The 16,620-nt window shown below is 35.6% G+C and overlaps 1 protein-coding gene across 1 annotated transcript in view; it reads right to left on the bottom strand.

The window, feature by feature from the left end:
* Positions 1-16,620, bottom strand: part of LOC110028962 (ABC transporter F family member 5) — a 30,527-nt gene that overhangs the window by 487 nt on the left and 13,420 nt on the right. Inside the window, 6 exon segments of the mRNA XM_020731044.1 lie at positions 1-34; positions 334-462; positions 554-655; positions 4,706-4,861; positions 12,509-12,688; positions 12,861-13,001. The exon segment at positions 1-34 is cut by the window's left edge and continues 23 nt beyond it. Of these exon segments, the coding sequence (XP_020586703.1) occupies positions 1-34; positions 334-462; positions 554-655; positions 4,706-4,861; positions 12,509-12,688; positions 12,861-13,001 (742 nt within the window).

Genomic DNA, 16,620 nt, shown 5'->3' on the forward strand with positions numbered 1-16,620 from the left:
TTTCCCTCGCCTCCACATTCTTTTCCAAGTAGTACTGCGACATTATAACAGTTAAAATCATATCAGCAAATACAGAAAAATAAGCAAGGGGGCATTTACATACATACCACCCAATTCCGATGTATTTACATAAGTTAAGTTCTGCTTTTTACATTAATAATGCCAAAACCTTCCATCACATCAGAAAAACTACTATTTTTAAGTATTACATGGTGAAATACACAAGACGTATGTAAAAATTGAAGTTTGGTACATAGGAATTGGATGGGGTATGTAGGTAAAACTTCCAATAGACAAACTTAACAGAAAATACTGATTCATGAAGTTACTTACATTGTAATCACCAGCATAATCTTGTAGAGTGTTATTCCTTACTTCTACTACTCTGTTAACTATTTGCCTTATGAAATAACGATCATGAGAAACTGTGATGACAGTGCCCTGATATTCTGATATGGCTTCCTGTTAAAAAAACACAAGATTTTTGTTACTATTATTATTTTATAGATATTGCAGAGGATTGTGATTTAATGGGACTGAGATGGAAGGATACCTCAAGCATCTCTTTGGATGGTATATCCAAGTGGTTAGTGGGTTCATCCAAGATTAATAAGGTAGATGGTTTTACCAAGAACTTGCAAAATGCAAGTCGCGCCTGCAACCCCAATTCAACTTAAATGAATAAAAGAGCGATAAAATATTATCCTTGAATAGCAATATGCTCCGCTCCACATTTGGCCATATAAACCAAGTTATGTGAAATTCAATAAAAACAAAAATGACAAATTTATGATGCCAAATATGTTTTTATTCAAATCAAACATAAAATATAAAAGAAAAACTAAAAACTTGAAATCATGATGTCATGCCAAATATGCCAATCAAAATGCCCCTCAAGTTTTCAGATCCACTTTCGCTAGTCCAATGCATGGGAACAGATGACAGACTACTTGGTCACTGCCGTCATCATTCTACGTTCATTAGTATATTGCTAAATATGAAAGGGAAAAAATCAACAATAATTTATATATATATATATATATAAATATAAAGGCTGAAGAGACAATTTATCGATTCTTGAAATAACCAGTTAAAAGGACAGCTACAAAGCATCTATTTATTGACAAAGCAGGAAAATGTTACAATGTGACGACAAAAATCAAAAACGTCTTTCACAGAATTAGGGCAAGCACAATTTAATTGTAATAATTCAAACAACTCAACAAGAATGTAAAGATAAACTCCTACAATTCGAGAGGCATGCGATCTCTCCCAATGCCTACAATTCGAGAGGTAGGAAATTTCTCACAAACCCTAGACCTAAGACTCACAATCAAATCTGATGCATAAACCTAACCCAAAACATAATAAGTCTATTTATACCAAACAAAAATAATATTAATAAATTAATTTTCCCTTAGGCATATAAATTATAAAATTGCCCTTAGGCTAGGCGCTCTCGTAACAATACTCCTCCCAAAAGATACTTTGTCCTCAAAGTGAAAAAAAATGAGAGTGTTCCTCCTCCCTCATAGCTATCTCTATTTCTTCAATCCCTGCTTCCTCATCATGCACTATGAGAACTTGTAATCTTCGATCATTGCAACGGTGTTCGAGCGTAAACTTCTCATCAAGCCGAAAATATAACCCCTTAGCTTGCTTCTCCCTAATCATTGTCTCTGTAAAGGGCTTGAGTGTTGCTCTCGGTCGTGATCCATTATTCGTATCCCATGCAATCTACCTCTAGACTTCCACTGTTTGAACTTTTGGCAATTTTACGGTTGCAGCAGTTCCGTACGACACTCCATTTGTGTTGATCCTATTGACTTTCTTCATTTGGTTCTTGTCTTCCACCATCTGAGTTAGCTCCATCATCTCCCTCAATCCCTACGGTCTTAGTGGTCGAAGTGCTTCCTGTATTTCAGGCTTTAAGCCCTTCATGAAATTTCTCTTCAGTCCTGCTTCAAAAAACCCATATAATCGTCCCAACAATAGCTGGAATCTCTCTATATCCTCTCCTAATTCAAAGCATAGAATTACTCGTGTAGGTCTCCTTCCTGACTGGCTCATAAACATTCAAACAAAAAATTAAACTCATCCCACAAACAAATCGGACATCTAGCCTCCCTCCACTGAAACCAGGCTAAGGTTTTCCCCTCCAAACAAAATCTCGTTGCCATGAGTTTCTCCTCCCCATCTAACACATTCACCGTAATGTATCGCTCCGCCCGATAAGCCCACCCATGTGTGTCTTCCTCCTCGAAGATCGGTATCTTCAACTTCCTAACTCTAACATCTCCACCCCAACTTCTTCTTTCTCCGTTATTCCCCCCATGTATCGAGAGTAAGACTTTCTCCTTCGACCGTAGCCATATCCCCTCCCTGTTTATTCGTGCTCCTACATACCTCTGGCATAATTCCTTCTCCTTGTTTCGGCTCAACTGTCTCCATCAAAAATCTCTAATCCACCGCTAATCAGAGCCTTGAGAGGAGGTTCGTGATGTGGATGTTTTCTTCCTCATGTTCCTCACCTTCGATCTCTTTTCCTTTCGATCTTACCATAGATTCTCCAGTCAACCATTAGTTAGGGTTTGCAAATTGAATTGTCGACGGATTCTTGGATTGCATCTCTATGAGTCTCCTCATCATCTCTCGCATTGCTTCTATCCTATCAAATCCACTCTCCATTCAGTTTTCCATAGGAAAAAAAACTATTTTCTATGGCGACGAACCTTTCTTCCACTCCCAATCTGAGTTGCCCCGTCTATTCCTCCAATTTCTTCTCCAATTGTCTATTTTCTTGACTGTCATTCCTTCCTGTTATTAGGGCATACTTGATCCCATATCTGGTCATTGAATTCTAGGGTCATGATTAGAGAACACCCGTTCTGGTTACAACCTTCCCCGCTCGTTCGGATCTAGTATGTTTGGCACGGTTCGGTGTGACGGAGATTAATGTATTTTTCAATCCCTTATGTTTCCCAAAAAACTTTAACAGCGATTTTATCTAGAGGCTTAGGTCATGACAAGTGCTTTGTCACGAAGGCGATAGGACACCAGCAGGAAGAGGAGTTTCGGGCCTTTGTACCCCACGATGTCGTAGTGGTCTTGTAGCTAGCTTATCGCTCACCAGAAATGGAGTTTCGGGCCTCTGTACCCCACGATGTCGTAGTGGTCTTGTAGCTAGATTGATCACTAACCAGAAAGTTGCGTCTCGTCACTATAAGTCGTGATCCGTAGTTATAGCTCTTCTGACCACTACTTCACGCAAGTACAGAGCGGAAAGAGATTAGTTTTGGTCCTAGGTATGCCGTGATTCTTCCCAATCGCGGTTGTTGTTCCAATCGTGCGACTATTTCTTGAGGTGAAGTCACAGAATCATCGTATGTCGCGATCCTTCTCTTCCCCACGTTACGATCTACTATCATGTATGTTGCATCGCTGCCTTCTCCGCAAGCTTTCATCACGACAGTAAGACGATCTCGAGGGTTGTTTCCCAAAAATCTTGCTCTGATACCAATTTGTTACGATCCGACACCAAAAATCAAAATGTCTTTTGCAGAAATTAGTGCAAACATAATTTTATTGTAATAATCCAAATAACTCAACAATAATACAAAGATATACACCTAAAATTCGAGAGGCATGCAATCTCTCCCAATTCGTACAATTCGAGAGGTAAGAAATCTCTCCTAAACCCTAAACCTAAGACTCACAATCAAATCTCATGCATAAACCTAACCCTAAACATAATAAGCCTATTTTATACCCAATACTAATAATAATAAAATACTAAATTGCCCTTACACATATAAAAGACAAATTTGCCCATAGGTTATGCGCCCCCGTAACTGAAAAGAAAATTATTATAATACAATTTGCATTGAGTAATGCCATGCTTACAAATATTAATGCAAGTTAGGTGCATGGCATTTGTTTTTGCACAATTTTAAAAGGTCAAAACTCTTCTACAACAAAAGTTACAACAATAACAAGCCTTATCCCACTAAGTGGGGTCGGCTACATAAATCTTTTTTCTTCATTGAGTCCTATTGAGTGCCATATTTTCAATTAATTCTACATCAAAGTTAAAAGAAAAAAATAAAAAAAATAAAAAAAAAAGTTAAAATTTTTATGATGGTGAAGGTCCAGAACGAGGATTGGGAATAGGTTTGCAAGTTTCATTCAAGATTGATAATACCCTAAACCCTAAATAGTGAAAAATCAAGTGATTCAAATGAATAAGAATATAAATAAACTGACAAGTTATGTGCATTTAATCAAGCCGTTCAAAAAAAGAAAAAATTCTATATTACGCCAGAAGAGAGTATTGTGAAAAATATTTATAAATTCTATGAACTTCAATTATTAGACAATAAAGAAAACATTGATGATGAATAAATAATACCAGAAATGATAGAAAAGAATACCACCAGTGTTATTGAAGCTCATGAACTTGGAACAACTTACATAGTTTGAGTGCATTAAATGGAGAGGAAGTACCAATAAATGGATAATAACACTTAATACACATACAACACAACGAAAATGAAACCAGGGACCCCAGGAAATTAGGGTTTTGGCCAATAATAAAGAAAAAGATGATGCTAGTGTCACAAAGAAAAAGTCATTTCTCAATCAGTGAAGAAAAAGGCGAGATTAATAAGATCAGAGAGTGCGAAGCACTGAAAGATAAAACAAATACCTTTTCACCGCCACTTAGAAGTGACACCTTTCTGTCAAGCATGTCGGCTTTGAAGTTGCAACGACCTAGAAGCCCTTTAATGTCGTCGATTCTCCAGTCCTCGGCAACTTCTTCCACTGTCTCTATGACAGTTTTGTTGAGATCAAGTGCCTCTGCCTGATGATTAATTATTCTCCGTAAATAAAGGATTTACATAAAAAAATAGACCATTTTGTAAAACTAACAAGAAAATGAGAACAAATTAAGAATGAATTTCCTTGCTAACTAAATTAGAAAGTAATTATCCGATATAAAAAATACGCAATCTGACCCAGATATTTAATCCTTATACTAAAGCTGGAAAGACCTGTTAACCTAAGAAAAAAATCCATGGAGTTAGCAGATATGATGTTTCGAAGAACTATAAAAGCTATAAAATCATAGTAGAAGTGCATAATATTGAACTTTAGATGTCTCAAAAAAAAAAGTAATCTAATGTAATTTGGAATCAGCTTTCTGAATCCTAGTTTCTCAATATTTTTCACACGAATTCATAATCATAATCAATTTTAACAACACCCATTGCCGGAACTAAGTTAGAAAATCGAAAGAACAAAAGCAACTTTTATTAATATTGAAAAAGGTTTACAACACAACACAAACAGAAAGGGGAACTTCAACGGCAAGCCAATATCTGGCTAAGCCCGGAAGAAAAGAATTGTGACGGTGGTGGTGTCGGCGAAGTGGTAGGGAGAGGTTTAAAGCCGGAGGTTGTGAAGAGGATCGAAAGGGTAATTGGGGAGGCTAGTAGGTGAGTTAGGGCGAACGTGGAGTGGTTGGACAGCAGGACTTGCTACAGGGAAAGTGCCGGTTGGTGTGGGGATGAAGTCTGGGAAACTGGACAACAAAGTTATGTAGTTGGGGGAGGATGGCTGGGTGTTGTGATTAAGTATGGGGAGCTGGACAACAGTTTATGCCGCAGGGAAGAGTCAACTGGGTGCTGGGAAGTAGTCTGGGAAGCTGGACAGTAAGGTTATCCTGTTGGGAAAAGGCTAGTTGGGTGCTGGGAGGAAGTAGGGGGAGGTCGGCGGAGGAGCAGAGGGGGAGGAGAGGGTTAGGTAAGGGTAAAAAGGAAGATAAAACACCACCTCATATTAGGATACAGCGGGAGCACGACTTGTTGTCAGATAAAACCCTAACTAGACAAGAAAAGAACTCCAATAGGAAATTTGAAAGCAAACACAACAAAAATTAAAAAAAAAGTACATACCCCTATTTATAATAATGACTAAGACTTGTTTTAGGCAATGTTTAAAATAAGAAAGAAGAATCCAAATAATAAAAATTCAGATCAAGCAAGGCTGAGTAAAATAAATCAGAATTTAAAATTGGTAAGGAATTATAATGGGAAAGTACAAGGGAGGAAAGAGTGGAAAGGGAGGGTTGGTAGCCCCTCCCCTTGAGGACCGGCCGGTCCAACAAAGCTAGACCGAACTCCCCAGGTCGGTCCTCAGCCCCCTGTGTCAGTCTCTTAGGGTTTTGGGGGGGTGTGTGTGAGGGGGCTTCGACCTTCGGTTCTTTGTCTGTAATCTAAGTAGCACCGGGATCACACCGGCAACTGCATAACTGTCCAAGGCACCTAAGGGTCTTCCCCAACTTGCAAGAAAATGTTCATATCTATCTATCCTCCTGAGGTTGTGGACCACGCCTATGCTACTGAATCGTCTCAAAGTGACCCACAATTGGTTTAATCAGGCGTGCAGTGAGAGTAATCTGATCCTTCCCACATGACAATAGTGTCGATGATAAGATGTCAACTTGACATACCCTCAGTCGTATCTGTCTTGTATCTGGAGTGAGTGTCTTGGTTATTTCATCCAGTGTCATCACTAAAACTGGTCCCACTGACGCCACTCTGCTAGTAAGGGCTCATGTGATCTTAGGCTCCGCCGAGGAAAGTAGGATGATGTGCTTCACATCCTTGGTGAAGAAATATGCATTCCTGAATCCATCGTGTTTAGTCCTCCAGTCAAACCGCCACGGTCTTCCCAACATAAGGTGGCAGACATCCTTAGAGACCACGTCACACCACACCTGGTGCTGGGCTCCGATCGAAAACCCTACCAAGCATCTTCGATCAATGCTGACCCAATTCTCCTTCAACCACATTAGTGAATATGATTGACAATGCCTCTGAATCGCAAGTCCCAATTTCTCCATCATCTGTGCCGATGTCACTTTCTTGCTGCTCCCACTGTCGATGATGAAGTTGTATACATTTTTGTTTACTGTACAGAGGGTGTAAAATATATGGTGGCGAAGCCAATGCAAATCCCTCGTGTCCTCAGTCTGCAGGACCCGTCTAGTCACGAGCCCATTTTCTTCGTCTGGTGGGAGTTGATACACCTCACCCCGTTCCACATTTTTATGCTCGTCAGTAACCTCCTCCACGACACCCTGACTACTCTGCTCATGGGACAGCTGGAGGCTATGTGACTGTATTCGTGGCACCTGTAACACTTACGGACCGATATAGTGTTGGAGGAGTTTCCCTTCTACTTCTTGCCGCTCTGATCTAGAGTGTCACTCCTTTTCCCGGGGTTGCCTATGTCTCTTGGGGTACCTCTGTTGGTCGTGGTTGTTGCAAGTAAGTGCCTGCCTACAGGTTGTTGTCTGAAGAATGACTGTTGTTGGCTTTGCTTCTACTGTCTTTCCACCTTCAGGGCTAGTGTTTGGGCATCCCCTGGCGTTCAGCACGGTTGTATTTACAACATATTACTGATACTAGGCTTCATGCCCCCATGTTATGTGGTTGTTGTATTCTCCTCTGGCTCCATCAGATCACACTTCATCTGCAAATGATCAAATTATTTCGTGAACTTTTCTACTAATAGATCCCTCTATTGCAGGTCATGGGGTAAGAGGTATTTCCTCTGCATTGCTTTCTTCATCTTCTCCCACATAGTAATCTTATCTCCACCCTCTCTTTTCCTTTGTCTCCGATAAATTCTCCCACCATATAGAAGCACTCTTCTTCAACTTGATGACAGCTAATTTGACCTGTCTATCTTCTGACACATCTTTATACTCGAAGATTCACTCAACAGCCTGTAACCAATCAATGAATTCCTCAGGATTCATACATCCTTCGAACTCTGACAGATCTACCTTGATGTCGAATTCTTTGTATCCTCCAAATGATATCTCCTCTCTGTGAGTCTACTTCTGAAGGCGATTCAAATATCCCTCTCACGGCCTCCTTTGATACTAGATTTTGAAATGTAGTGCCCTATCTTCTTTGTCGCTGAAATTATCGCTATGGAAGGGATACAAATCTTCATCTCTTTCTCCTCTTCGACTCTCCAGATCTCGGTCGAAGGTAACTTCTTTCTATGTTAATTCTTCAATCTTTGACAGCATTTGTTGAAAGCGAAGGGAGCTCCCGCCTTCTCTTCCCGGAAAGACTCGGGTATATCTCCGAGGTGGCATGGCTAGAGTTTAGTCATAGAGAGGAAAACTTTGGTGGAGATAGGGTTTGGGGAAATTGGAAGAGGTGGTTGAGGGTAGAAATGAAAAATTTTGGTGAGGGGTAAGGTGGATGCTAAGAAACCCGATGATAGGACTAGGGTTGGGCAAGCTCTAATACCAAATGATACTGGAACTATTTAGAAAATTGGTGGAAACAAAAATAACTTTAATTAATATTGAAATAGGGTTACAACACGACAAACGGAAAGGGGAACTACAACAACAAACCAATTTCCGGTGAGGACTGGAAGAAAAGATCTGTGATGGTGGAGGTGTCGGCAAGTGGTAAGGGAGCGGGTCAAGACCGGAGGTTGTGAAGGGGGATTGAAGGGGTGATATGGGAGGTCAGTAGGTGGGTTGGGGCGAATGTGGAGTGGTTGGACAACATAATTTGCTATAGAGAAAGTGACAGTTGGTGTGGGGATGAAGTTTGGGAAACTGGACGGCAAGGTTATGTTGTTTGGAGAGTGTGGTTGGGTGTTGGGATGAAACATGGGGAGCTAGACAGCAGATTATGCCGCAGGGAAGGGAGGGTTGGGTGCTGGGAGGAAGTCTGGGAAGCTCGACAGCAAGATTATGCTGTTGGAAAAGGGCTGGTTGGGTGCTTGGAGGAAGTTTAGGAAGCTGAACAACAAGGTTATGTTGTTGGGGAAAGGTAGGGTATCAAAAGTTGGACCAACACGACCTGACCCGCTTAACTGAATTGTCACCCCTCGGGAAAGGCAGGTTGGGTGCTGGAAGAAAGCAAGGGGAGGTCGACGACGGAGGAGATAGGGAGAAGGGTTATATAAGGGTAATAAAGAAGATACAACACCACCTTGGATCAGGATACAATCGGAACACCACATGTCATCAATACAACCTGAGCTAAAGGGAAAAGGACTCCACACAAGAAATCTGAAAGCAAACATAATAAAAAATAAAAAAACCTCTAAGCATAGCACCCCCTTATTTATAATGAGGACTAAAACTTATTTTAGGCACTGTTTTAAAAAAAAAGAAAAATAAAATTAATAAGAATTCAGACTGAGCAAGGCTTAGTAAAATAAATCAGAATTTAAAATTGGTAAGAACTTATAATTGGAAAGTGTTAGAAAGGAAAGGGAGAGGTGTAGGGTCGGCAGCCTCTCCTCTTGAGGACCGGCTGGTCCAGCGAACTTTCTAGACTTGGTCCTCCATAGCCCTCGCGTCATGCATCAATGCTACTTTAGGTCTTCCCATTTTCCTTCCTAATCACTCACACTAAGTAATCCACCAAATGTAATGAAATTGACTGATTTGTAAATATTACATACTAAAATTATATATTATATATCAAACTTTACTCTAATCCGAAGCCCTTTACCTTGTAAGCATTATCTCCATTTCTTCGACTTTCTACTTATTTCAAAAGTTGTCTCAAAACACAAACTATGTGAAGCATTTTTTTTTAAAATAACAAAAAGGAAACCATGCTGATGATCAATACTTAAAATTGTGCAATTTGGTAATGAGGCATTTTCTGAGCCTCAAGGCATTTTAAGACGTAAGCTTCAAATTTTAAAAATTACGTAAATTGATAAAATTGTATAAATTATAAAGTGCTAAATAAAAAATAATATATTAATATTCTAATTTATTAACATATTAAAAAGTAATATAACAACATTATAATCGAGTAAAAAGTATAAAACTGCATAAAATTAAAAGCAATATGTTCATATCCTAACATCAAATTATAAAATAAGATGGCCTATACAAATATTAAGCTAACAAAAAAAGCTAAAATATTAAAATAAAATACTATAAATATCAAAATATAACAATCAAAATAAGTTGAATATTAATATTTCTTTCTCACGCATATCCCCCCCCAAGAATATAGCAAGTCATCGATATGAATTTTAAATTTTAAAGTTTCAATTGATCTCATCATCCAATTGATTTTTATCAAAATCATCAATATAATGAATTGTTTACATCTCCTATTCATTGTTATTTTTAATCTCAATTATTTTCTATTTTAATCTATAATCATAAATAAAAATACGAATCAAAATAATAACTATGTTAGTAGTTGGAATTTGAACTATCAAAATTTTTATGGATGCATTTTCTTTTTAGTTCTTGTTATTTAGTTTGTGAGGTGTGGGGATTAATAGATAAGATATATTGATATTATTTTTAATTTCTTTAAAAAAAATCAAAGATAGACTAAAACATTTGAGGCTTTATCTGAGGCGAGGCATGCCTCGACTTGAGTGAGGCATATGCCTCACCTTGAAACAATGAGATGCTTAGTTACAGTTGTTTTATAAAAAATACTAAGACGGGCCTCAGGCGTGCCTCATATTATGCAATTTTAAACAAATTTGTTGATTACGGTAATCCTATTATAATTGAAAACACCTCGGCGACAATTATAGCTAATACTAGTCATCGTCGTCGTCATCATCATCATCATCATTACTATTATTGCTATATAATAACTTCATCATTCAACAAACTATTTCTTTAATGCAAATAAAATCATCTTGATATGTGATCATATGCATACTCAAGATTAATTGAAATAATAGAAGACCAATTATTTATTTTTTTCATTAATTATCATAAGTTATAACTCAAAAATTATTTTCATAATTGATCTTCTTTGTAAAAACTGAATTTGCGCTTTGATATTCATGCAAGTTTTCTATGTCCCATTTTCCTCTCTCAAAACTTTAGGGTCTGACTCTAATTTGATTCATATATAATTATCATAATTTCGTAGATCTTCTTGGTTCTTAAACACTCATATTAAAAAGCTTCTTACTAGTTAAAATATTGTAGCGGTGAAAACAACTTCTTAAAAAATTGTGGTATGAATTATAAATATATATTTATTCCAAAAAATCAGACAACAGCTTCTTTATAGTCAACACACTTTAACAGTTCACGTTGAAAAAAACAACTTCTCACCATAAAAATTTATAGAAAACAGCAAGAAAATAGTTCCCCAAAAGGAGCTGCCATGACAGTTTGAAACGCAAGGCAGTTAAAAGTTGTCTCAAACAAACCATTGTCTTCAAATTCCATTTAAATGATTTGTTAATCATGCCACAACAAAATCACTTGCATTTCTCCAAATTTCAATAGTCATTTCGAATCAAAGCTTCACATTTTTACATATTCTCCAAAGCTAGCTGCCTTTATTTTTTATTTTTTTAATAAATCTATAATATATCTCATTGTTTTGTTCACTAAATTTTTAAAACTATCATTTAATGATTTCTCAAACTAGCACTGATATTTATCACAATATCTTTTTTTCTAAATTGAAGCGAGAGGATACTGTTAAGCACCAGATATTTGTTTAATTTCCATTTTAGAACAAGCATTTATGTGCTAAAATAATACAAAAATGAAAAAAATAATTAAGAAAAAGATAACAAAAGAGAATATCATGGATATGAGGAAATATTATAATAATAATAATAAGTTAGCACGTAAATATTTTAGATATGGCCATACTTCATCATAAGCATAAGATAATATAGAAGATACTAACTTGAGTTTGAAAATAATAGTGACATCAAAGATATAGTAATTAAAGATTTTACTTCCTAGATATCACGAGTGTTGGGAGAATATTGTTCATGGGTTTTGCGAGGCACAGATTGAAGATTTGAATAGGAACCAAGATGTGTGTTTTCAGCAGTAGGCCCTTGCGACTTGCAATATGTCGATCGATGAGAGAAATGTGAGTGTTGTGAGGCATGGATTGATAAGGAAGGTCACATAGGAGGAAGAGGAAGCCGCATGCAAGACTACATAGCCCTTGACAAAAACTTAGTAGATGAACCGACAAAATTCTTGTCATTCCTTAGCATGCAGCGGATTGAATTGTGATTCTAGTGTGGCGAGGAAGCATTGAAGGGTATTGACAAGCCATGTCTTGAGCAAGGAGACTATAAAGTTGATCGGAAGGCCACAATAAGATAGAAAAATAGATTGGCTTTGATACCATACTAGTAGGGAGAGATTTGTAATGCTGAATTATTTTTTAATTGAAAGCATATATTTGCCTATATAATGGAAAAAGAATAGAACAATTCAGAAATATGTAGTAAAAATGAATAACCTCGATAATGAGGAAAAAATTATAATAATAGGTAGTATAAATTCATATAATAAATAAGTTAGCCCGGGGGATAACTTAGATGTAGTAGCATTTCTAATGTATAACTTAGTAATTTTCTAGACAATTTTAAATGCTTTAAATAAAATGTAATAATAGAATAACCTAATTTCTTAAACTAGAACAAAAATAAATACCTGGTTCTGCTCAAAATAGTTTGGCAAAACATTGTGCTCTCCAAGTAAAATTTCACCACCACTGGGCTTCTCAAGTCCCATTATTAGTTTGAGTAAGGTACTCTTTCCACATCCATTTGGACCTATAATTGCTATTTTTTCACCTCTCTCAACAATAAGATTTGCCTTCTTAAACAGCATCTGTTAAAAGAACAGGACGATGCCCCATGTCAAATTGACAAAATTATATGTAAGAATCTGTAATAATCCATTAGAAAAAATCATAACTCAACATGAATAATATTTTTGGTGAATTTTGCCAATGAACATATAGAATAAAAACATTTTGCAGCAGTAAACAAGTTAATTTAACCTCATCTCCAAAGCCAAAATCAAAATTCTTTATTGTCAAGACTGTCCGTCCACTCCTCCCCCTTTCAGGAAATCTTATTTTCAATTGTTTCCTCTCAAAAGGTTTCTCAATTAGCCCATCATCTTTAAGTTTCTCCAACTTCTGTTAAAATATTGAATCAAAGAACACATTAAGAAACACAGAGAACTAATTTTGATTCCAAGCAAAATAACTGAAATATCTAGATGAAAGGCCTAAACAACGCAGGCCAAATAATTTGAAAGAGTAGATGTAGCTATGAAACATCAACATACAAACATATAACTCGAAAGTCATAAGAAAAGCGGGTAATAAAATTTTAGGACGTAGAAAACCTTGCACAAGAAGAAAATAATAATAACCTTACGCATATAAAAACAATTGATCATTGCTCAAATTTAATTGCCTTTGTTAGTTGAAGAGCTATATATCAACTGAATCAAAACTATTATGAGTGGATGGAGTAAAAGGACATTATAGATGTTCAATTTAAATGTCGATCTTAAAGGAAGCCTAATATGCCAGCTTATGGCATCAGTTAGACTTGGAGTCTAGCCCATCCATTTACTTTTCATGTTTAAGTCTTACAGAAGACATTTCAACAATTATTTATGTTGTCTAAACCATTTGACACCTTTCGGAGCAATATAATCATTATTCTTTTCTGGTTAGAGATATTTCACTTAATGTCATTACAGTTAGGTAGTTTTATTTCTTACACATCTTCATTATCACTGCCTTCCATCTATATATGAGGTGCCCTGGGCAAGAAAAAAGTTACTGTAATGAATAAACTTCTTATCTACATGAAGATCCCTCTTCTTTATCACGTTTGAAATTTTAATCCTAGATCAAGAGTGGAACTAAGCATTTCAAGAAAGCTGATCCTTTTATTTGAGCGAGAGGCTTGCCATCTACGAATATTTATTTTTCCTAATATCTCCTCTGCAGTTATGCCCATCTTTTCTAATTTCTCATCTTTAATTTTGTTTTAGATTTTTCATAGGTGTTCAAGTCAATTTGCATCTAAATAAATTTCAAATTCTATATGTATGATTGTTACATTGAAATGAAGTTTCATCTCCTAAACCTAGAGCCCATCTGGTGATGAGCTTTTGATTACTACATAGGTTTGAAAATACTAACGTTTATATTAAGTGTTATGGCATTGAGAATTGGAAGAGGTGGGATAGGTCTCAATGCAAATTTTAGGACGCTTATCAATGCATGATCCAATGATTTAGTGGCCCGAGTTATGAAGATCAAAATTTATAATTATTGAAAAGCCGTTTTATTTTAACTTGATGTAATTGCAAAATCTAGAGCTTGTTGACTCAATAAGCCCATTAGTTTGATGAGCTCATTTTGATAATAATAAACATATTCTTGAAAAAAAAACTTCTATATTTAACTGTTACAGATTTGAGAATCGGTAAATAAATCTTGATGCAAATTTCAGCATGCTTATTAATGCATGTTCCAGTGAACTAAAGATTCAATAAAATAGACTCAAGTTGTGAAGATCAAAATTTAGAGTTATTAAGAATATTTTTATGTTAAAATGACAAGATTTCAAGATTTAACAATTGGCACAAGGGCTGATTGCACAAATCTTAAAGGAAAGTTAATTAAAGAGATTTTATTATAAATAAATGAAAATATACTTTAAATATTATATAGCATGATACCTTGTTAACAAATATTTTAAAAATTTATCTAACCTAAATTTTTCTACGAATACATTATATTTTGTTATCATATTAAAAATGATATACTTTGATAATTTTATCATTAATCACATAATAAAGGATAATGAATTTAATTAAAATTTCATAAACATCATAAATTATTTAGGATCCTATTAGTTTCATTCAATATACATTTATTAATAATATATCTGCTATACTACAATTATATTAAAATTACCCATCACTCCACTTGGCAAAGTTTATGGAACCATAATTTTACTTGTAAACTAACAACTAGCTTACACGGGTTCCTTTTGGGAAGAAATTTGGACAAATTTCTTAAGAGTTTCTTTGGGTATTGCTTCAGCAGAGAATTTATTATAGAAAGTTGTTTAAAAAAAATAAAGCTTTAAGGTTATATGTCCGTATCAAAAGAAAAAACCCCCATGATTTTAGATGAAAAAGTATCCACAACAAAAAACAATAACAAAAAATTTGGATGAAAAAGCCTCCATGAATTTGAATTCAAAACCTAAATCATCAAAGCCATCAAAACACCTCACCACAAAAAATTCAAACTCAAGACAACAGCAAATGCCCAACCAACTACAGTTCACATGGTCACATTCCCTTCCTTTCACATGGTCTCATTCCCTTCCTTTCACATGCTCGTACCATGAATATTGCTCGAATCCATATCTCCCATTAAAAATAAACAATATTGCAATCTGATTAACAAAAGAAGATGCTCTATACATGCACACTTACATATATACACAAAGAGAGAGAGAGAGAGAGAGAGTAGAGTAGAATAAATTAAAAAAAGGAATCAAACATCTACAAGCCCCTCTTTTATTAAAGGCAAATTAAAATTTTCTTTTTGAAAAATTTCAAGTCAAAGTTTCTAATATATTCAAAAGATTAAGGTTAATTGGAAAATTTGTATCGAATTTTAAAATGATTGTCTAATTTTGTAACATCAATAAAACTATGCTAAGAATTCCACCAGAATAATTTTAAAAGATATTGTCCATCTTACCTATTCAAAAAAAAGAGATTAATTTATTAAGACTTAACTGATTTGGAGCTTTTAAAATGACAGTTTTGAAACATGCAAACAATATTACATTAGCCAAATACAGGAGAGAAATTGAGAGCAATGAATAAAAAATAATAATGTATTTTTTTAAATCCTACCAACATAAAAAAGAAGAGCATAAGTCTTGGTTATTTGATAGAAAAATTGAGACCTCGAGATAATACGAGGAGCATTCCATTCATAAAAAGTATGTTAATATAGCAAAATGGGGGACAATGCATAAAAAAGCTGCCAAAATATTAAATCATTCAAGATGCATTTTACAACCATAAATGAATTACAAAATACATGTAGGCCATAGATGACTCACGAGCATCAATATTTGTATCATGTAAAAAGTGTCTTGATGTATCAAAAAAACATTCTAATGTACCATAACCCCCCCAACAAAAAAATAATATCATTCCAATGGTGCTAAATTATCAAATTGTCCATAAGGCTTTAATCCAAATGCTTATAGTGTCAACCCGACTGATTAGAATAATAGACCAAGTGCATAAATATGATGTTATATTGATTCCTAGTAGATCCTAGGATTCTAGTTAATCATCTCAAAATCTCAATATTGTTAAGAAAGGACAAACTACAACAAAACCATCGAGTTGCATCTGATGTCTGAGTCATTAGTTTCATATATGATTATCCAGAATGTCAAAGCTATAAGCAACAACCATCTAAGCAACTCATAAATAGAGCAATAAGCTCCAGACTTTAAATTGAAGCAAATTAAATCTGAATATCATACATAAGTTAAGAATCCAAATGGTAAACATCCGCCTTTTTTCCAAAAAAAAAAAAAAGATGTAAACTCTTACCCAACAAACTCGGATTGGCACAAAGCTAATATGCACATTAAATCAAAAGGTAACATTTCAATAATTTTCAGCCACATACGAACTAATATAAACCTCCCAACGACGTAAGGCCCAACTGATGCGGGGCTGCTAGGGCTAAA

Source organism: Phalaenopsis equestris, unplaced genomic scaffold (genome assembly GCF_001263595.1).
Source record: "Phalaenopsis equestris unplaced genomic scaffold, ASM126359v1 Scaffold000540, whole genome shotgun sequence".
Taxonomy (NCBI): domain Eukaryota; kingdom Viridiplantae; phylum Streptophyta; class Magnoliopsida; order Asparagales; family Orchidaceae; genus Phalaenopsis; species Phalaenopsis equestris.